Source organism: Malaclemys terrapin, chromosome 10 (genome assembly GCF_027887155.1).
Source record: "Malaclemys terrapin pileata isolate rMalTer1 chromosome 10, rMalTer1.hap1, whole genome shotgun sequence".
NCBI lineage: Eukaryota > Metazoa > Chordata > Testudines > Emydidae > Malaclemys > Malaclemys terrapin.
Window position 1 is genome coordinate 56,786,728 of NC_071514.1, and position 22,066 is coordinate 56,808,793.

Sequence of the window (22,066 nt, forward strand, 5' to 3'; positions counted from 1 at the left end):
GATGTGTATGTGCTTGTGGGGGGGGGGGATTCCATATAGTTAGGAAAAGTTTTTAACTATGTTACGGATTGGAAATACCAACACAGCAAAGGCAGCTAAACTCTGGAATAGGCTTCCAAGGGAGGTTGTGAAATCCTTGTCACTCAAGGTTTTTAAGAGCAGGTTGAACAAACGCCTGTCAGGGATGGTCTAGATTTCCTTGGTCCTGCCTCAGCTCAGGGGACTTGACTAGATGACCTCTCTGGGTGCCTTCCAGCCCTACACATCTAGCATTCTATTTTATGAGATATGGGAGTGTTTGGGGTATGTGGTGAGATATGTGAGAAGAATTGTCTGATTCTGATTTATCCAGGTTCTGATCTTCCCAGACAGGAACATCTGAACATCCTGTACTGAGCTGGGCATATAGCAGCATAGCCAGTGTGCTCTGGCTAGAGGAAAAACACCTCCTCCCCTAAAGAAATCATCCCATATAGGGGAGAATGAGGCTATTAAATGAGATGGCTACATGGTTTTATGAATACCTTTGCCATTATAAACACCAACAGACTGTTTTTGGGAGTATGCCCTGAATGTAGGGAGGAGATCTAGAAGTAGAATGTCTGCTTCAAGCACAGGGTGTGATGTATTTAGCAGTTCTGATGTAGTCACACACACATTACTGCTCTTCCTTCAGAGTGCCTCCTGAAAGGCCACCCAAACCCACATTCCCAACCAGTGAACTTTCAATTGGAGAGCAATACCTATAGCTAGGGGATCCCCACACCAAGAGATGTCCCACTAAAAGATTAAGTAGACTACTGCTTTCTTCCACAAACTAGAAGCATCTTGTATTTCGGAGGGGGAGAAACCGCGACCCTGGAACTTTGAGCATTAAGGAAAGTTCAACATTGCTAATGTTCTGCTACAAATGGGATGAAAAGCACCATCAAAACAAACATGCAAGGGTTAGAATTGTTACAGTCTGCTATGCAATTGACTTGCTCTGTTTATCATGCAGGAAGGACTGCTAGTGATGCTATATAAAATTGCTTAACACTTCCCATTATAATCCCATTTTTAATCGCTTATAACTCTGCCACACTTTAACAGTTCAGGCAAAAAATTTCCATTCTTGCTCTCTACCTCAGGGTGAATTTTTCTGGGAAGACTCGCCAAAACTTAATTTGACCATACTAACTTTTTTTTATGACCAGTTTTTAAAAAGAGCTCTAGCACCTTTGGTGCTTGTAAATTGGCTTGTAAATTGATGTCAGAGAGGGGCCTTTTACTGTTCTAATAAAACACAACTAAATGTGGCCAAGTTATAAGCCTCAGAAAATCACCATTTGTACTGGCTGAGTAGAAGTTGTCATAGGTTTGCTGCCAAAATCTCTGAACAGTCCATCTGCATTAAGCATGCTGCCTGGCCCTGCTGAGGCAGCTCCAGCATTTGGAAAGAACCATGCCTCCAGCCAGGACAAAAATGGCTCATTCCCCTCCTGCTCTCTGCCATCAAAATATCTTTTCACCTATGGGAAAGAGCACCGCTTCCAAACATGTGCTCCCACGCCTTGCGGAGCAGCCTGTTTATTAGCTTTCCCCATCCAGATACCTTTTAAGCTAATGAAAGGTACACTGAGCAGGGAACCTGGAGGTCATTATTTCACATCTCATCTCCTTCACTGATTGACATCAATATTTCTGGGCATTTCATGGGTTGTTGTTTTTTTTTAATAGCAAGGCCTTTTGCCCTACCTGAGGGGGCAGGCAGGTATTCCTGCAATTTCAGATAGAATAATACAGAGGTTATATAAAGTCACTTCCAGCAGAGCTGGGACTAGCGCCTAGCTTTCTCATATGGCCAACTTCCATCTCAACCACTGAGCCACCCTGCTTTTCAGAAAGTCTGCCAAATCAGTTTGCTTGTCCATGCTGTATGGAAAATGGAAATTCTCACATATGTAACCAACTGTTGGTGATGAGTGTGCTGAGCCTGAGTCACTGGAAATAATTAGCTCCAAGTCCTAAGTGCCCAGCCAAATCCACAGTCTAACCAGGTGACTCCAAGGCAGGTCTATAGGTTGCTAATGAAAGCAGCTACTCCAGTCTGCTCGGCGTTGCTAGCTGGCAGTTCTGATATATTGCTCCTGCTCAACCCAGAGCTGGTCACTTAGCTATCCTGATACTGTTTGATGTGATGAGTCAGCATTCTCTATAGCAGCTGACCTATGGATGATCACAACCTACTTCTGCTGTCATCTCACGTGGCTACTCTTTTAGCTCAAGGGTAGCAGTCTGAGCTGTGTATCTAATGGTCCTAGATTAACCCCTGCTGCTGATCTATGTGGGGAGCTGATACACTGGCACATGAATTCCTTTGATTTTTTTTTTCATCTGCCACAAGCATGACAAGGGAGGGGCTGTGAGTGTATGTGTGGTGGTTGGGGGGGATGGGCAATGGACTGGTGGAAGGAGGAAGGGGCAGTGCATGTGTCTGGCTGAGCAGTGTGTGGCAGGAGATGGGCACTATGTGTTTGTGGAATGAATGATGAGCATGCAAGGGGATGGGCAGCTTCAGTGTGGGAGAAGGATGGGCTCAGTATGTGGGGAGGGGAAAAGACGAGTTGTGTTTGCAATGGGGTTGGGAGAAGTAGGCCTTAAGGGGACATGGGTGGTTTGCAAGGGGGATGATGGCTGGCCTGTGTGCAGGGGAGCTAGGCAATGCCTATATACTGGGAAGTGGGGGGCGGGAGGGTGTCTGTCTGTGCAGGATGTGCGGTGTGTTGGTGGGGAAATGGGTGGTTTGGGGGGTAACGTCTGATGTTTGTGCAGGGATATGGGTGGTGTGTGGGGAGGATGGGTGTGTACATGAAAATACATGTTGGTGAGGGTGTGTGGGAGGAAATGGGCCATGGGGTGGAAGGAGGATGGGCGATGGATGAGTTTGGGAGGATGGGTTGTGTGTGGGATAGACAGGCGGATGGGGGAGGCAATGAATGTGTATGAGGGGGAAGGGGTGGTATGTGTGGGGCAAACATGCATGTGTGAGGGGGAAGGGGCAGTGTATGGGGGGGGGCAAGATAGGTAGTGTGCATGCCAGGGGATAGGCAGCTTGTGTGTGTGGAGGATTGGTAGGATGGGCTGTGTGCGTGCATGTGAGGAAGAGGTGGGTTGTTAGGGGTGTGTGTGTGTGAGCGGGGGATGAGCAGTGTGTATGTGTAGGGAGTTGTGTGTGAGGAGGTAGGCAGTCTACATACAGAGGGATGGACACTGGGGAAGAGGTGGGGTGTGTGTGGAGGGGAATGAGCACTAGGCATCTAGGGAACAGGCTACGGGTATGTGAGGGTGGAATGGAAACTTGTAGGTGGATGGAGCTGGGCAGTGTGTGTGAGGGGGTGATGTGTGTGGAGGGTGCATGCAGAGGGATGGGCAGCATATGTGAGGAGGAATGCGCTATGGGAGGAATGGGTGATATGAGTGCGTGGGGCAGGTGAGTGGCTTGTGTGTTTTGGGGGGTGATGTGTACCCTGTCAGTGGGTGTTACGTGGGGATGGTGGAAGGTGTCGAGGGTGAGGGAAGTATGCCCTATGGCATATGAATGGAGTGTGTGTCTGGAGGAGAGGCTAGGCAGGGGGGGTAAGTGGGGTTGGGTGGTATGCGTGTTAGAAGGGGATGGGTGGTTTGTTTGTGTGTCTGGGAAGAGGGGCAGTGTATGTTGGGAGAAGGGTGGTATTTTTGTGGGGGAATGTGTGGTGTGTTTGCAAGGGGTCAGTGTGTGTAGGGAAACAGGCGGCATGCACCTAAACTGATGAGTGGTGTGTATATGGAGGATGGGTGGTGTACATATGTGAGTGGGGAAAGATACTTGTTTGGGGGACAGGTTGTGTGTGCAGGGTGTGTGGGGATGGCGTGTAGAGGATTGACAGGAGAAGAGGTGTGTGTGTGTGTGTATGGTAGTGGGTATGATATGGGGATGGGTGGTGTGTGTGTGCAGGGGGGATGAGGAGAGTTTTTGTGGAGGTTGTGTGATGTGTGTTGAGAGGGTTGCTTGGTGTGTGGGGGGAGTATGGTGTGTGTGTGGTGGTAGGGAAATGTCTAGAGTGTCTGGGGGATGGGTAGTGCATGTATATGTAGGCAGATGTGTGATGTTTGTGGGCAGGATGAGCAGTGTGGGAAAGGAATATGGGAAGCTTGTGTTGGGTGATGTGTGTGGGGGGGGGGAAGTATGGGCAGCGTGTCGACAAGGGGGTTGGGTGGCATGTGAATGTGTGTGTGAGATGGGTGATTTGTGGGGGGAGTGTGTGGAGAAGATGGCAGGTTGTGAGGGGATGATTACAAGTGTAGCAAAATGGTGGGCTGGTGTGTTTGTGGGGAGATGTGTGTATTACTGGAAGTGGATGGGCTGTGTGTGAGTACTTGCAAGAATGGGCAGTGGGTGGTGGTTGTGTATGGAGGGAGATGGGTAGCAGGGGTGGGGAGGACAGATGGTGGTTGTGTGTGAAGGGGGGTGGGTAGTGGGTATGGAGGGAGATGTGATTTGTAGGCAGTAAGTAGGATTCATGGGATGTGTGTGGGGGAGCAGTGGGTGTATGCAAGGAAGGCTGCAGAGCATGGGAGTGGTTTGTAGGTGGGTGGGGTAATGTGGATGAGTAGTGTGTGGAGGGGACAGGCAGTAGGTACACTTGCAGAGGGGGATGGGTGCATGTGTTTATGGGTAAAGACGAATGTGTATATGGAGTAAAAGTGTGTGGTGGATGGGGATAGGTGGCTTGTGTCTATGTGGAGGAGGATGGGGGTGTTAGTATGCAGGGGAAGATGGGCTGTGTTTGATGGGGTCAGGTGAGTTGTAGATATTTGAGCATGGAGAGTGGAGGTTGGGAGATGGGCATTGGATGCAGGCAGCAAGGGAATCAAGTATTTGTTGTGAGTGCTCATGTGTTAATGTGAGAGAGTGAGTGGTTGGTGCACATGCTGGGGAAGAAGGGGGGTGACTTTATCCTTCTTAGAATGAGGAGGTGTGCGCATGGCAGGGGTGAGAAGTGGTGTGCATGTGTGGCAGGGCTGTGAGAAGTGGAGAGGGAGTGTCCATGGCAAGTGGGGTGTGTTCACAAGTGGTGGGGTTGATAGGTGAGGTGTGTGTACAGGGGAAGGAGGACCAGTTCTGTGTGCATGCATGGCTGAGGGTGACAGGTGGTAAGTGGGTGTCTCAGGGAGTATGTGAAATAACAAGGGGGTCTGATGTGTTCTGGGTGGAGAGGCTGGTGGAGTATGCAGTTGTCCCTACTCCCAAAGGCTGCACATTTCGGACCCTGGGTCAGAGCACAATGTCTGGCTGTTGCAATGGAGAACACATTTTACAAATTGAAGCCAATCATGTCATTGAATCCCAAGCATTTTCACCTCTTTCCAGCAGGCCTGAACCCATTTCCAGAGAGGCATCTGGGCATCTGTACTGCCTGGATTCTCAATTGCTTTTTGCAAGCAGATGCTCCCAGAGCAGGGGCAGCTTCCTTTAGGCAAAGGGAAAATGTCATTTTCACCAAACACTGAACATTGGTGTAAGACTTTCAGGCTACTCACACTAGGAGAAAAGTCTTTGCTTCCATTTGCAACATTGCCTGCAAATCAGACACATGCCATAGGGAGCTTGCCAATTTGCCTTTAATGAGGATGTAAGAAGTGGCACACATGGGGACTTCACAACACTGAAGAAAAAACACAAGTCAAGCAGAATCCTATGGGCTTCTCTTTAACATGGTTCTTCTCCAAGTATCTCAGACTCCACCCAGATCTACAGAGGTGGGTGAGATCCCAGACTTTCTGAGGCTAGCAGTAGCATCCACAAAAACCTCCACTGACCCAGAGACTGACTGCACTGACCTTTCTCTGAAGTACTTGATTGCCTCCTGGTCTAGGAAGGTCTGCTCCTCTCGAAAGCCCTGTTCAAAGATTTTGCGCTTGTGTCTGAACTCAATTACAGTCTTAGTGTAAGAGTTCAATGTAGTGACTGAGGCAGCCATGCAGCAGGTGAAAGAACCCCACGCCAGACTGTGGAAAGAAAAACCAGCAGACAGAATGGGGTTAAGACAGCAGCCCACCTCGTGTTTCTGGAGGCAAGAGACACATGTAAATGGAGTGTGGTCAGGAATGACTAATATATTAGAGACAGAAGATGGGTGCAGTAACAAAGATGTAAGAAGAGCTTTGTGTAATCTCAAAAGCTGGGCTTTCACCAACAGGAGTTGGTCCAATAAATGATACACCTCACCCAACTTGTCTCTCTAACATCCTGGGACCAACATGGCTACAACAACAGATTTGACTCATTTTACTTCAAAAGAACTCTGACTAGAGCTAGACCGCTTGGATCAGCCAACAGCTTATTCACCAAAAAACATATATATTTTTTGGTCAAACAAAACTATTCACAAGTTTGGGTCAATAGATTCAGCTGAATAAAAATATATTCAAAACAATTAATTTCAACATTTTCAGAATGTTTTGACTTTTTAGTTTGAAATGACATTTTGTCAAGAATTTTAGCTGGATTTTTTTAAAGGGTTAAAAAAAAACCCATACCAATATGTAATGTAACACTGAAAATCCAAAAATATTTAACTTCAGATCAAACAATGTTTTGTTTAATCTGAAATAAGGTGAGTTGTTTTTTTTTTGTTTTGTTTTGTTGTTGGTGTTTTTTTTCATTTTGGCCAATGAACTAAAAACAGTGATTATTCATTCAGCTCTAACTGTGGCCTGATCTCCGTAATGCAAGGCAGGATAACTTTGGCCATGATTCTTATCCTTGGCACTGAGAAGTCCTTTCTGGTAACATGGATGCTACAGTTGAGTGGGGTGAAATTTTTCAAATGAATAGTTTATTCTCCAAAAATGCAGTTTCAGTTGACCTAAAACTATTCATGAATGTGATATGAATTCACTGAATGGCTTTAGTCAGGTTTTTATTTGTATTTTTGGAGCTTTGGTGCTATTCACAAAACAGCAGTAGGAAGAGGTGGTGCCTACCTTATAGTTCAGTGATTAGGGACCTTACCTGGGCTGTGAGAGACCACAGTTTGGCTCCCTCCTCTGTCTAAGGTTGGAGTAGGATTTGAACTGGGGTCTCCCATACTGCAGGAGAGAGCACTGAGCTATAGGGTAGTGTGAGGCAGGTTTCTCTGGGTATGTCTACACTGCACTAAAGGACCTGCAATGCAGCCAGGCTGGGTCAGTTGACTCCTGCTCACCGGCTTGGGTTGTGGGGCAATAATATTGTGATATAGACCCACCCACCCACACGCAGGGTCTCAGAGCTGAGCTCAAATGTCTACACTGCTCTTTCTAGCTCTGCTGCCCGGCCCTAGGAGCATGAGTCAGCTGACCTAGGTTCTGAGATTTGGTGCATGGGATTTTTATTGCAATGTAGTTGGAGGAGCTATGTTTGAAGATCTTAAAAATTTTCATTAATTCAACATCTGAAAAATGTTGGAAATTCTGAGTTAAAGTTAAACTTAAAAGAAATCCAGACAGGGTAAGACCTAGAAATGTGCAGTTGATATCCAAACAACCTTAATTTTGCCCTGCAGCAATGTAATAAATTCATTAATCGTACTTGGGTATGTGTGGTCCTAGATTAGATTAAACTGATTTTTAAATACAACTAGGAGGTTGAATTCCAATTCCTGCTTTAAGTGCAAAACTCAGCTCTATGCTGTCATGACCTGCACCTCCATAACACCTGTGGCAATTGGTCTAGTTACCTATATGTCCCCATTGCTATAACATCTGAGCACTTCACAAACATTAATTCCCACAGCTCCTATTTGAAGAAGGGTGGTATTCTTCCCCCCATTTTACAGAAGGGGGACTGAATCAATGTGAAACTATGCAATTGTACTAACGGCACACAGGAAGCTTGTGACATAGTCAGGAACTGAACACCCACCCTCTGAAGCCCAGCCACCAGATGACCTTTCCTCTCCTGGACTTCTTCAGTAGGGGGTGTAGGCCTTCCTGCTGTGTAGGCCAGACACTCAAACACTAGAACTGGATTTAAAAGGAAGCTATAAATAATATCCTATATATTTATGTTGCTGATTTAGAGGTAATCAAACTTCAAACTTCAGGGCATCATCTGATCCCTAGGGGGATCAAGGAATTTTCCCCTACATACAACACCTCACAACTGGCCTGAAGGCCATGTGGAGTTTTTTGTTTTGTTTTCACCCTCCTCTAAAGCATTACATGTGGGCCACTGCCAGAGGCAGATACAGTTGTCTGGTCTGTTTGGCAATTATGTTTGTTAATCTGGAAGGAGGGAACATAGTTTTATGGTCAGAGCAAGGACCTGAGAGTGATAGGCTGGGCTCTTTTCTCAGCAGTGCTACTGGTTTGTTGCGTGGCCTTTGGGAAGCCACTTAACCTCTGGCCTCAGTTTCCCAAACTGCAGAATAAAAATATTGACGATGTGCAGCCCTTTCCAGGGGGCACTGGGACTGATTTGATGTTTCTAAAGTGCTTGGAGGTCCTATGATAAGAGATATTCCAGAATGGCAACATCATTACCATGGAGATAAAAATGTTAAGCATGAGAATGTGTCTCAGTCACTCAGGGAAGCTTGGCAGGAGACTGTAGCTATAACATAAAGAATCAATAGACACCAAGGAAAATGAAAGTTTTGTTATACACCTTTACCCCGATATAACGTGACCTGATATAATAGGAATTCAGATATAACACGGTAAAGCAGTGCTCGGGGGGGGGGGGAGGACTACGCACTCTGGCGGATCAAAGCAAGTTCGATATAACGCAGTTTCACCTATAACGCAGTAAGATTTTTGGGGCTCCCAAGGACAGCGTTATATCGGTGTAGAGGTGTACTTTAAACAAATGTGTGAAGGTTTGGGAATGCCCAGTGACCATGACCTGGGCCATGGCACCTTCAGCCTCTCCCTCACAGCTATGTCAGGCTGCTTCCTGCTCATCACTGAACTGACACTCACAATTAGTTGGCCACTGCAAATCCAATATTTATGTGGCTAACAATGTGAACTGGTGCATAGTGAGTTCTGAAACCAGGGTGCGGGACCCAATAGCCTCCTGATAACCCTTCTAAAGGGGGTGAGGGAGGCTAATAATTCCTTGCACTGGAACACAGGAGGGATTGTGGGGGATAACAGTCGTGTGTGTGTGTGTGGGGGGGCTAATCCCAGCAGTGGGGGGCTAAAAATCCCTTGCATTGGAATGTGGGATTTGGAAGAGGGGGAGGGCTAATCCCTCGCCTCACAATGTGGAGGGGGCTAATAATCAACTGCATTGAGGTGTGAGGGGCTAAGAACATCCTGCCTCAGCTCCTGGAGGGTTAATAACCACCTGCCTTGGAATGTATGTGTGGATGGAGGGATCATTAATAATCCCCTGCCTTGGTGTCTGCAGGGAGTGTGTCCACACTTGCCTGATTCAGGGAGTAGAATTAAAATATTACTCAGTAATAAAAAAAATTAAAATGCAATAAATTACAATGGAAACCCCTTCCTCAGGCTCCACAGGACAATGCAAGCTGTTGAAAGTTGTGAAAACTGTGATCAAAATATTCCTAACTCCCCAAATACTCCTGTACTAGTCAAATGTGCCAGTTCTCCTAAAGGGTAGAACAATAAAACATACTGGGGGGCTTCTAGGCCAAGCCAGTATTTTTATTTCATGAGCAAAATAAATATGGGACTCATTCCAAAACCAACCCCCCCTCACTGTACATTAAATTCTCTCCAAAACACTTTGTCTGATTTGCCTCAAACCTTCCAAGAAACTCCCCCTGGGTGCTATTGGGAGATCCAAAAGAGCTATGCCTCCCACTGCCACATAGGGCCATTGCAGCTTCTATAGAAAATTTCCCTGTAAGACACAATTGAGCCTTTACTGTAAATACATGAAACCAAGAGTTTCAGAAATGTTATGGCACCTAATTCAAATGTATACACTTAATGGAATTGCTCTCAGTGGTGGTAATTGTGGCTGCAGTTGACTTGCAAGAGATATAACTAATGATTTTTATTTGCAATTTCAAAACTAGCCAATGCAATCCAATGTCTATGATCAACTGTGTGTTTTTTGCACTTGGAAATGCACATACAATTTCCTGGATATTTAAGACCATGTTTGTAACTCCTGCACTGATATCCATAATCAGACAATCCAAGAGTGAGATGAAGATACTAAATGAAGGAGACACTTACCAGAAGGACCAGCCATAGTCCCATGAATGTGGTCTCCAATCTTCTGGTCCGAGGCTGACTGTCACTTGGAAAACTTGGGTGTACATCATATGAGCCACCATCCCCAAGAGACCTGGAAAGCAGGAATTGCAACAGGAACATCTTTCCGATCTTTTCTATTCTTCCTGAAGGAGCTTCCCCAACTCCAGCAGGTGCTGAAAGCTCCTGCAGATAACCCTCTTGGTGCACCCTGCATCACTGCAGAAAAGGCAGCACATTGTGGGCAGAGGAAGGGAGCCATTCAGGTTTTGCTATTTTACAACACAGTCTGAACGGTACAGGAGTGCTGATGGTATAAAGGGAACCCTTTGAAGAGCTTGCCAACACATTAATGTTAACATCAACCTTGCTACTGTAAGCCAGGTTTTCTCTGGTTATGCCGTTCAGCTTCTGCATGGTACCGGAATACTTCCATTGGTTGCTCATACAAATTGATATTTCCAAGAATCATATAAACATCCAGCCCCAAGTGTCCCTTGTGAGAAGTTGTTGTTGTTATATGTATTACTATATCACATAGGACAGCGGGTAGATATACCCCTGGGGGTACACAGAGGTCTTCCAGGGCGTACATCAACTCATCTAGATATTTGCCTAGTTTTACAACAGGCTACATGAAAAGCACTAGCGAAGTCCATACAAACTAAACTTTCATACAGACAATGACTTGTTTATACTGCACTCTCTATACTATACTCTGAAATATAAGTACCATATTTATATTTCAATTGATTTTATAATTATGGTAAAAATGAAAGTAAGCAATTTTTCAGTAATAACATGCTATGACTTTTGTATTTTATGTCTGATTTTGTAAGCAAGTAATTTTTAAGTGATGTGAAACTTGGGGGTACACAAGACAAATCAGACTCCTGAAAGGGGTACAGTAGTCTGGAAAGGTTGAGAGCCACTGACCTAGTCATGGACCTGGACTCTATTGTGCTAGGTGCTGTAAAACACAGAGCAAAAAGACAGTCCTTGCCCCGAGGGACTTACAATGTAAGTATAAGACGAGACAACAGATGGGGGAGCACAAGTAAGGGTACGTCTATACTTACCCGCTGGTTCGGTGGCAAGCAATCGATCTTCTGGGATCGATTTATCGCGTCTTGTCTAGACGTGATACATCGATCCCGGAAGTGCTTGCCGTCGATGCCGGTAATCCTGCTCTGCGAGAGGAATAGGCGGAGTAGACGGGGGAGCCTAGCTGCCGCGTGTGGACCCGCGGTAAGTACCTTTAAGTTCGAACTAAGATACTTCGACTTCAGCTACATTATTCACGTAGCTGAAGTTGCGTATCTTAGTTCGAACTGGGGGCTTAGTGTGGACCAGCCCTAAGCAATGAGACAGTATTAGTCAGCATGGTAAGCAGTGGTCTCTGCACACCAGCAGCCCAACCATTGTCAAGGTTTTTGGAGGCATCACAGCAAAGGATAATTTTGAGGTGGGATCTGAAGATGGATAATGAAGTAGCTTTGTGTACATTCATAAGGAGAATCTCCGAAGCATGGGAGAAAGCATGAAGGTGTTTGAAAATTTAGCAAGTGGGCAGTGGAGACTGGAATTGTGGGGCCACTGTAGGTGAGTATCAACAGCTCAAAAGCAAATGAAGTATGATAGGTAGTGTGAGGACTGACTAGGAAGTAGAGGACTGCTTTTGGGGCAGGAAGTAATTCATTAGTAAAGGGATGGAAATGCAGTGCACCATGTGCAGTATTTCAGAATGACTGATCATAACATGAAATTTATATATATGTGAAAAAAACCTCTTAACAGAAACAGTTCCAAATTGCATAAAGTTACACGCAATATAAAACGTCTCATGTTTTTTTGTAGAGGTCATTTGCTTGAAGACACTCAAGTACCAAGCACACACGTTGGCCATGAAGGGCTTGGGATTTCTGAGAAGATGATGATGTCATCTAAGTAGATCACTACGAACTGCTTCAGAACATTTCTAAAGATGTCATTCACAAAGTGCTAGAATGTGGCTGGAGCGTTGGAAAGACTGAAGGACACAACAAGGTATTCAGAATGATCATACTGGTTGTGAAATGTTGTCTTCCACTCACTGACATCTAGGATACAGACTAGACTGTAAAACACCACAAAGATCAAGCTTGGTGAATACTTTAGCAGAGCCCACTCTCTCCAATAGTTCATTGTTCAAAGGTAAAGGGCATTCATTCTTGAGAGTAATGTTGTTCATTGCTCGACAACCTACACAAAGATGTGAAGAGCTGTATTCTTTTTGACAAACAGAACTGGAACCCCTGTGGTCGATTGTAGATGGATGGTTAAAGTTTTTTGCTAGGTCCTCATTGAGGTATTCCCATAGGGCATGGAGTTCTGGCTCTAAAAAGGTATAAAACCATTCAGTGGAATTTTGGCCCCTGTCTGAAGATCAATGGAGCAATAATAAGACCTATGCAGGGGTAGGACATCAGCATTTTTTAAAATCAAATATGTAAGCAAAATCTTAATATTTTGCAGGGATTAGTGAGCTGTTACTCCTTGAATTTGCTGGACACAGAAGGTGGTGGACTTCTCCATGCTGTTTCTTATCCCTGCTGCCTGACTCTGCAAGACACCATTGCTGGCAATAGCCTGACTCGAACCATACCTTTTGCATCTTCCAGGAGATATTTGGATCATGGACCAAGAGGCAGGGGATGCCAAGTGTGATGGGGAAGTGAGGTGAGTTAATAAAGTTAAATTTCAGGGTTTCTTGGTGGTCTTGTATTTTGACCCAAAGGGGCACATATTAGTAGGTGACGGGACTTGAGGATAGCATGCTCCCATCAATCAATTTCACTAAGTGTGGGGCAAGTGTTCTTTGTACTGGAAGCTGGGTAGCCTTAGCAAACCCAGTGTACATTGAATTACTAGAGGCTCCAGAATCCACAAGTGCAAGTTGGGTGCAGCTCACCTTAGGTGTGGAAGGGATGCAGAGACAGAACAAGACATACAAGTGGGGATGGCAGTGATCCACAGTTGTTAAGATGCATGTTGGCAGAAGAAGGGATCAGTTTGGGGAACCTGATTCCATGATTACGTCCAGCTACAACCCCTTTAATGGGGCTGGACATGGTTGTTTCCTGGATCTGGCGCAGGTCTGGATTCAAGGGTGTAGTCAATGGTGAAGTGACCTGCCCTCCACAGTACAAGCAAAGGCCATTCCATCACCAATACTCTTTCTCCAAGACAATGAGATGTCTTTTCATTATGGGCTCTGTCCCTGGGGCTGCATCTGGGGGCAGTCAGAATGGGACTGCACCTAGACTTGGGTTGAATGTATACTCTTTTTTTCATGGCACCGTTCGAACAGTCAACTGAACTATACTTACAGATTGACAGTATATGAGTTCAGCACTGTGTATGCGTTGAGTGGGGGGTAGCCAAAAGCTCAAGATCAAACTATTGATGAGATGTGGGTCAAAATGGACTCAGTCTGAGTTTTGCCCCGGGACCCATGGTTCCCACTAAATCCTTGAGGGACCCAAATAGATAACAATATTTAAGAAATTGTACCTTTTTTTTTTTTACACAGTGAATGGGCCAATACAGAAAAATTAAAGGGTTTCCATTCCCACTATTTTATGTGCTTTAAAGCTTGGTTCTTGTAAATGCTCTAAAATCCAAATGGTTAATCAGATTGCTTTGAAATTTGGTGTGCCTCCTGGGCTGCATGGTAGTGTTAGGGGTCCCAGTTTGATGTCATTTGATGCCTGGGGATCCCCCCTGAAACCAGTTTCCTTCTGTTGCATTGAACTGCTAAGCTGAGAGACACTAACCATTGGATGAATCACACCTCAGTGAGCTTGATGAATCTGCGCTCACCCTTGATGGGTTTGAACCCACCTTTCAGTTACCGTAACTACTGATAAATTAATCACAAACCCCAACCTAAGACAAAAGGAATGACTGGAGATTGGCTACAATTTGTGAGTCATGGGTAGCTGTTTGTTTTGGGGGCATGTAATCAAAGTGACAAGAGTGAAATGCCTGCAACCTGCATGGAAACGATTTAAAAACACTAATAGAGACTCAAATTAAATGTATACCCCAACTTAAAAAAAAAATAGTAAGAGGACCAAAAATGCCACCATGGCAAAACAACAGAGTAAAAGAGGAGGTTAGAGGCAAAAAGGCATCTTTTTGAAAATAGGATTTGACTTCCAACTCAGGAAAATAGAATGGAGCATTACCACTAGTAAGTCAAGTGTAAAAGTATAATTAATTAGGCAGGTCAAAGAATTTGAAGAGCAACTAGCAAAAGGCACAAAAACTAACAGCAAAAAAGTATTTAAGTACATTGATTGTTTGGCAGGCTTCCTGCTTCAAAATGAGCCACTGGAGGCTGATCAAGGTGCTAAGGAGCACTAAAAGAAGACAAAGCCATTGCAGAGAAGCTAAATTAATTCTTTGCATCAGTCTTCACTACAGTGGCTGTGAGGGAGATTTCCACACCTGAGCCATTCTTTTTGGGTGACTAATCTAAGGACCTGTCCCAGATTGAGGTGTCAGTAGAAGAGGTTTTGGAACAAATACATAAATTAAACGGTAATACGTCATCCAAGCCAGATGGTATTTACCCAAGAGTTCTGAAGGAACTCAAATATGAAATTGCAGAACTACTGACTGTGATATGTAACCTATTGCTTAAATCAGTCTCTGTACCAGATGACAGGAGGATAGGTAATGGGGAGATTTTTAAAAAAAGGCTCCAGAGGCAATCCTGGCAATTACAGTCCAAGAAACTTCACTTCAGTAATGGGAAAATTGAAACTATAGTAAAGAACAGAATAATCACCCACACATGCAGAGGTGGAGCCCCCACTTAGAGGAGGCAGGCTCCCAGCTCCACCCCTTCCACCCACACCCTTTCTGCCAGAGCCCCAAGACCCCCTCCCTCGCGGCCAGAGCCATGAGTCCCTCTCCCCTGCCCTGCCTGGAGGAGTACCAAGTGGCGCCCCCTAAGCCAGAGGAGCCCCAGGCCAGCTGGAGCCCTGAGTGCCTGCACCTCCCTCCCTCGGCAACCTTACCTGGGACTCCTCTGACTAACTCTCCTGGATTGGCTGGGAGTTTCCCAGCATCAGTCTCCTGGTGGCTAAAAGTCCAGTGGGCAACACAGCGGGGCTAAGGCAAGCTCCCTACCTGCCCTGGCTCTACATGAGTCCTGGAAGCAGCTGGTATGTCCCTGCAGCTCCTAGGGACAGGGGTAGGCAGGGGGTCTCCGCACGCTGCTCCCGCCCCAGCACTGACTCCACAGCTCCCATTGGCCAGGAACCGCAGTCAATGGGAGCTGTGGGGGTGGTACCTGCAGGCAGGGGCAATGCGCAGAGCCACTTGGCCATCCTTGAGCCTAGGAGCTGGACATGCCAGTCGCTTCCGGGAGCCGCCCAAGGTAAGCGCTGCCCAGTCGGCGCCCACACCCCTCACCACCTCCTGCACCCCAACCCCCTTCCCCAGCCCTGAGCCCCCTCCCGCACCCAAAGTCCATACCCTGCACCCCCTCTTGCACTGCAACCCCCTGCCTGAGGTTCAGCCCAGAGCCCTCTCCCACACTCTGAACCCCTGGGCCCAAGCCTAGAGACCACACTCCAACCCGCTGCCCCAGCCCAGTGAAAGGGAGTGTGTGTGTGGGGGGACAGCAAGCGACAAAGGGAGGGGGGATGGAGTGAGCAGGGGGCGGGACCTTGGAGAAGGGGCCGGCCAGGGATGTTGCCTCAGGGAATGGGCGGGGAGGGGCAGGGCAAGGGTGTTCAGGTTTGTGTGATTAGACAGGTGGCAACCCTAGTCCCAGTCCAGCCAAAGCCCCCATCCACCTGCCCAGAGGTGCCCCAGGCCAGCCACAGCCATGCCGCATCTCCCATCCCCTCCCCTCCCCTCCCCAGACCCCAAGACGTTGTGGGGAGAAGCCTCTCACTCTCCTCTGAAGAAGCTTTTGATATGCCCCATGTAGGTTCCAGGGTGGCTGGGCAGCAGTATTTGCTACTCTACTTCCTGGGTTCATAAGTAATCTCTCTGGAATCCAGGGAGATTACTGATGAACCCGGGAAGCTCACTAGCACGTACCGACTCCTCAGCCACCCCAGAACCTGAATCGGGCATAATAAAGCAAAAACTTCCTCCCAAAACCCCTCACCGGGGGGTCTGGCAGCAGCAGTGCCAGGGGGTTAAAGGACAAGGGTGATCCAGTGGATATAATGTACTTGGACTTCCAGAAAGCCTTTGATGAGGTCCCTCATTAAAGGCTCTTAAGCAAAGTAAGCAATCATGGGATAAGAAGGAAGGTCTGCTCATGGATCTGTAACTGGTTAAAAGACAGGAAATAAAGGGTAGGAATAAAAGGACAGTTTTCACAGAGGAAAGAAGTAAATGGGGGGGACGGCCAAGGATCAGTCCCGGGACCTCTGCTGTTCAACATATTCATAAATGAACTGGGAAAAGGGGTAAACCGTGCAGTGGCAAAGTTTGCAGATGATACAAAATTACTCACGATAGTCAAGTACAAAGCTGACTGTGAAGAGCTAAAAAGGGATTTCACAAAACTGGATGAATGGGCAACATAATGGCAGATGAAATTCAATGTTGATAAATGCAAAGTAATGCACATTGGGAAAACATAATCCCAAATGATAGCTAATTTGGATTCCATTATTTTGTTACCACTCAAGAAAGATCTTAGAGACATTGTGGATAGTTCAGTGAAAACATCCACTCAATGTGCAGCGGCAGTCAAAAAAGGGAACAGAATGGTAGGAACCTTAGGAAAGGGATGGGTAATAGTGTTGTAAATATCACAATGCCACTATAGAAATCCATGCTACGTCCACACCTTGAATACAGTGCACAGTTCTGGTCGCCCCATCTCAAAAAAGATATCTTAGACTTGGAAAAAGTACAGAGAAGAGCAACAAAAATAATTAGGGGTATGGAACAGCTTCTGTATGAGGAGACATTTAAAAGATTGGGACTGTTCATCTTGGAAAAGAGATGACTAAGGGGGGATATGATAGAGGTCTATAAAATCATGATTGGTGTAGAGAAAGTACATAAGAAAGTGTTATTTGTCTCTTCACATAACACCAGAACCAGGAGTCATCCAATGAAATTAATAGGCAGTAGGTTTAAAACAAAAGGAAGTACTTCTTCACACAATACAAGGTCACCCAGTGGAACTCATTGCCAGGGGATGTTGTGAAGGCCAAAAATGTAACTGGGTTAAAAAAAGAATGAAAATAAGTCCATTAAAGGTGAGTAGCCAAGATGGTCAGGAAAGCCACCCCATGCTCTGGTGTCCTTAAGTCTCTGACTGATCCATCCCCTGTCATCCAGTCCCAGCATCTGGCAATCTATAATTGTCCTGTTTTGTTCATTCCCTCTGAAGCATCGGACATTGGCCACTGTCAGAAGACAGGCCACTGGGCTAGATGGTCCATTGGTTTGACCCAGTATGGACATTCATATGCTATGTTCTTAAAGCATTTGGGGGTGGGGGTGGAAATTAGACATGTGAATGTCCTGGGAGGGCAGGCTTATTAGGGGTGGAGGAGTGGAGAAGAGGGGTTTGGGGATGCAGTGTGGGAAAGGGGGATAAATGTTGATGGATAGTAAGGGAGGTGAGAGAGGTTGGGAACTAAGGGGCGGGAGGCCTGGCACTCAACAGCTGGGTCAGTGCACCCCACCCCTATGAATGTCACAGCTCTGACAGTGCACCCCAAGCCCTTTGCAGTCCCCAGCTCTGCTAATACACTCCTTGCACCCCACAGCTCTTCCAGTGCTTCCCAACCCCCCTGCACCCCACAGCTCTTCCAGTGCTTTCCAACCCCCTCTTCCAGTGCTTTCCAACCCCCCTGCATCCCACAGCTCTTCCAGTGCTCCCAAACCGCCCTACACTCCCAGCCCTGTCAGTGCAGACTGGGGGTTCGGGTGAGGAAGGCATGTGGAGTACGGGAGAAGAGAGGTGGAACAGTGGGAAGGGGCCATTGCGGGCTTGTAGGCACCGGCAGCAGGCAAAGAGCCCTCCCCTGACCCGACCCTAGGAGCCAGAGGGACCTGCCAGATGCTTCCCAGGAGCCGCCCCAGGTAAGCACCACCGGGACTCCCCTCCTAGCCTCCCGGTAGGTCCTTCTGGCTGTTAGGGTCGGGTTGGGTTGGGAGGGGCAGAGGGCTCTCTGTGCACTGCCGGTGCCTGCAAGCCTGGCTCCGGGAGCTCCCATTGGTGCTTTTCCTGGCCACTGGGAGCCATGGAGCTCGTGATTGTGGTGGGTGCAGCACGTGGAGACCCCTCGGCTGCCCCTGATCCTAGGAGCCAGGGGGACCTGCGGCAGGAGGGGTGAGTAGGCGGGCAGGGGGGTGAAAAGGCCAGTGGTGGGCAGCGGGGGTTGAAGAGGCGAGCGGTGAGGAAGGCGGCAGCGGGTGGGTGGGTGGGCGGGGGTGAGGAGGCAAGAAGCAGCAAGCCAGCAGCAGGCAGGGGTTCTCGGGGCAGGCATGGGGGTTTCTGGCAGGTGGGAGGAGGCGAGTGGTGGGTGGGGGACTGAGGAGGGACGCAGCAAGCCAGCGGCGGGCCAGGGGGTGAGGAGGGCTGTAGTGGCGGGGCTGAGTGGGGAGGGGGCAGGACCTGGGGCAGGGTGGGGGCGGAACATGGGAGGAGCAGGGGTGGACTGTGCGTGGGGCCGACCCCCCCCTCCTACCTCCCGTGTGGAGTGTCCTTTTTTGTGGATGTTCAAATATGGTAACCCTACAATAAAGAAAAAAATTGTGCAAGGGTTTCTATGCAGCCACCTTATGGTTGCCTGGGTAGTTTGTGGGAACAGGGCCGGCGCAACCCATTATGCAACATAGGTGGTCACCTAGGGCACAAACATTTGTGGGATGGTGACAGTGGCGGCCGAATCTTCGGCCGCCCCGGTTGTCGTCAGTATTTCGGGGGCGGGACCTTCCGCCGCCTAAGGCGGCAAAAAAGCAGGCGGCGCTCCTGTGTGGGAATGTGTCAAAGCCAGTGCCCCTGGTGAACACCCCACCCCTGATGTTTCTAGTGTGAACTTTTGGTACATCTGAGCAATAAGATTTAAAAACTTGTGTTGCTTGCTACAAGTTGTCTCTGTTATAATAGAGCACGCTTTTGTTTTATGGGGATGCTTGATGTGAACACAGCAGAGTTGTCAGCAGCCAGTCTCACCAATTTTTTTGTTATAGTGATTGGGGGGGAGCTGGAGATTGAGAATTTGGGGAGGGGACAGAGACAGGGAGAGGGGTTGTGGCTGCAGAGCAGTTGCTCAATGAGGATTGGTGGTAAGCACAGGGCCGGCTCTGGCTCTTTTGCCGCCCCAGGCAAAAAAGCCTCCTCTCGCCACCCCCCCTCCACCCTCTGGCGGGGAGCGCGGCAGGGGAGGGTGCCGAGCCCAGCCGCGGCCCCGCTCTCCCCAACCGGCCAGAGCGCCTGGGGAGGGCGGCTTCGCTCTTCCCGGCCGGCCGGAGCACCGGGGGGAGGGCAGCGAGACGGCCGCGGCTCTGCTTTCCCCGGGTGAGCGCCGCCCCCCTCCAGGTGCCGCCCCAAGCACATGCTTGGAGGGCTGGTGCCTGGAGCCGGGCCTGGGTAAGCAAGCCGTAGATTGTATTTTACTAGCCCTTGGGAGTGGGGGCAAGTGGCTTGTAGCAGGGTGGACACCTGCTCCTGCCTGGAAGGGCCTGAGATAGCCCAGGGAGTAGGCAGTGTGAAGACTGAGCTGATTAGGGGAAGTGGCTGCAGCTGGGGCCACGCCCCAAACAGCCTCAGTGATGAGTGGCCTATACTGCAGTCTGCCCCAGGGAGCGGGGGCTAGTTGGTGACTGGCAGTGGCCTAGTGCTGAGGCAAGGTGGGGCTAGTGGGTGGAGGTTCCCCGGGGAGAGGGGGGAGACCCAGATCTGTGAGCAAGGGGCACCAGGGGTCCTGGGAGGGACACAGGGGCCAGAAGTAGGGACAAGGCGGATCACCGGCCTGCAGAGGGCGCTCTAGATGCTGGACAAGCTGATTCCCGGAGTAACCAGTAGGGGGCGCTGCAGGGGTGAGTCCGTACCCTTATATGGCTACTTCCTGATCTTGGGGCAGATTAATGAGCGGGTTCCAAAGACACATAGCATGGAGGTTTGGAAATGACAGCGCAGGCATCTTTACCACTGAGGGAAAAGAAATATGTGCACTGCTAGGTTTGCTAAAGGGTGGATTCCAGAAGATGGAACTTTCTCTTTGCTATCACAGTAGCAACAAGGAAGTTAATGTTGTAATTCTCCCCCTTCACAGTGAAACAGCTGTGAAATTCACTTGTCTACTGCCTAGCACAAACTGGAGTGCTGCTGAGTTCATTGTGGCCATTGGTGAGAGAGAGAGCGGACGGCTTGCTGTCCTGCACTCTTGTATCTTCTTGGTTTTCATTTGCATGGCCCCACACATACAGGCTGTGTGAGAGGGAATCACACACAGGGTCAGATGCCATGTTTCAAGAGTGTGTGGCCATCCTCATCCTTCTGAGATACTCCATCAAATTCTGTCCTAGTGCAAGAGTCACAGTTTAGGGCTCCAGCAAGTTCAGGAGTCAGAGAGCTGGCAGGGAAGCAAAGCACATTAGGGATATACCAGGGACCCCAGCTGCAGCATTCACATGCTGTCCTCAGACCCTCACTTTCACTCTGTGTCTAGAATGCATGGTTGGGAACAAAATGGGTCTGTCTACACTGCAGCTGGGAGCAAGCCTCCGAGCCTGGGCAGACAGACTCACGCTAGCTCTGCTCAAGCTAGCACACTAAAAATAGCAGTGTGGCCATTGCAGCATAGGAATTGGCATGGCTTAGCTGCCCAAGTGCAATCCTGGCTGACCCCCAAGCTCAGGTGGCGAGCCCATGCCGCAGCTTGTGCTGCAACATCCACGCTATTCATTTTAGCATGCTAGCACAAACAGAGCTGGTGTGCATCAATCTACTCGGGTTGGGATGCACAGTCCCAGACTAAGCCTAACACAGTTTAGTCTGCTGGAATCTGCAGCCAGCCTGAGACAATAGATCTGAGAGGTGTGAACTTCCCCATTCACGTCCATGGAGTTGTTCCTGAGTTGTCCTTTGGTAACACCAAGTTTTCTTCACCCATTGTGGATACCAGAATGCCTCTCAATCTTAATTCTCCTAATGCATCAGCTAGACCCCTTTCCTTTTTCCTGCACCCTCTAGCCCTCCTCCCTTCTTTAACGTGAAGATTAAAAAGGGATTTTCAAAACACACCTTCTCATTTTCCTATTTGGTGACCAGGAGGGTGATGCTGAGAGAGGAGGTTCATAGATGACACAGTCAGGGCAGTGTCGGTGGTGTAGGAAGATTAACGAGCGTGCTATCACTTTGGATTTAGCTCCAGATATTTTCAGTTCTCCAGGGCTATAGGCAGCACTACTGTGCTGACCCTTTCCCAAAGCTCAAATGAAACCTGGCGAGCTGCACATGGCTGAGAGGAGCCCGGCAGTCCTGTGTTCTCAACCTTTCAAAGTTTCAGAATCTCACTTCGTTGGATGTCCCAGGCGGACTGAGGAGTGGAAAGGTCCCTTACCTGACAGCACAGTGAAGACAGCAGCAAAGGCATTTAGCTTGAGCCCATCTATCACATTACTCGAATGGAAGAGCTCTAGGCACATGAGGCTGAACCCAACGACTAACAGCGTGATGTACAACACTTCAGACACGACCGATAGCCACAGGACACCTGCAACACAGAAGAGAAACAACCAGAGGCTGCTTTTAGTTACCTTTGACACAGTCCAAAATTGACAAAAGCACAGT

At 48.1% G+C, this 22,066-nt stretch overlaps 1 protein-coding gene and 1 long non-coding RNA gene across 11 annotated transcripts in view; one reads left to right on the top strand and one right to left on the bottom strand.

Moving 5' to 3' along the window:
- GSG1L (GSG1 like) overlaps positions 1-22,066 on the bottom strand; it is a 169,782-nt gene that overhangs the window by 87,658 nt on the left and 60,058 nt on the right. For 7 of the 10 annotated variants that reach the window (XM_054042262.1, XM_054042261.1, XM_054042256.1 and 4 more), the window contains 3 exons: positions 21,837-21,989; positions 10,219-10,330; positions 5,863-6,030 (listed from right to left, as the gene is read on the bottom strand). In XM_054042262.1, the coding sequence (XP_053898237.1) occupies positions 5,863-6,030; positions 10,219-10,330; positions 21,837-21,989 (433 nt within the window). Of the gene's footprint in view, positions 1-5,382; positions 5,493-5,715; positions 6,031-10,218; positions 10,331-21,836; positions 21,990-22,066 lie in introns of those variants that run through there. The other 3 variants (XR_008446477.1, XM_054042259.1, XM_054042264.1) reach the window with 3 other exon arrangements.
- Positions 1-22,066, top strand: part of LOC128844489 (uncharacterized) — a 57,595-nt gene that overhangs the window by 21,701 nt on the left and 13,828 nt on the right. The window contains exons 2-3 of the long non-coding RNA XR_008446478.1: positions 12,094-12,282; positions 12,751-12,954. This is a non-coding gene — a long non-coding RNA (uncharacterized LOC128844489). The remainder of the gene's footprint in view (positions 1-12,093; positions 12,283-12,750; positions 12,955-22,066) is intronic.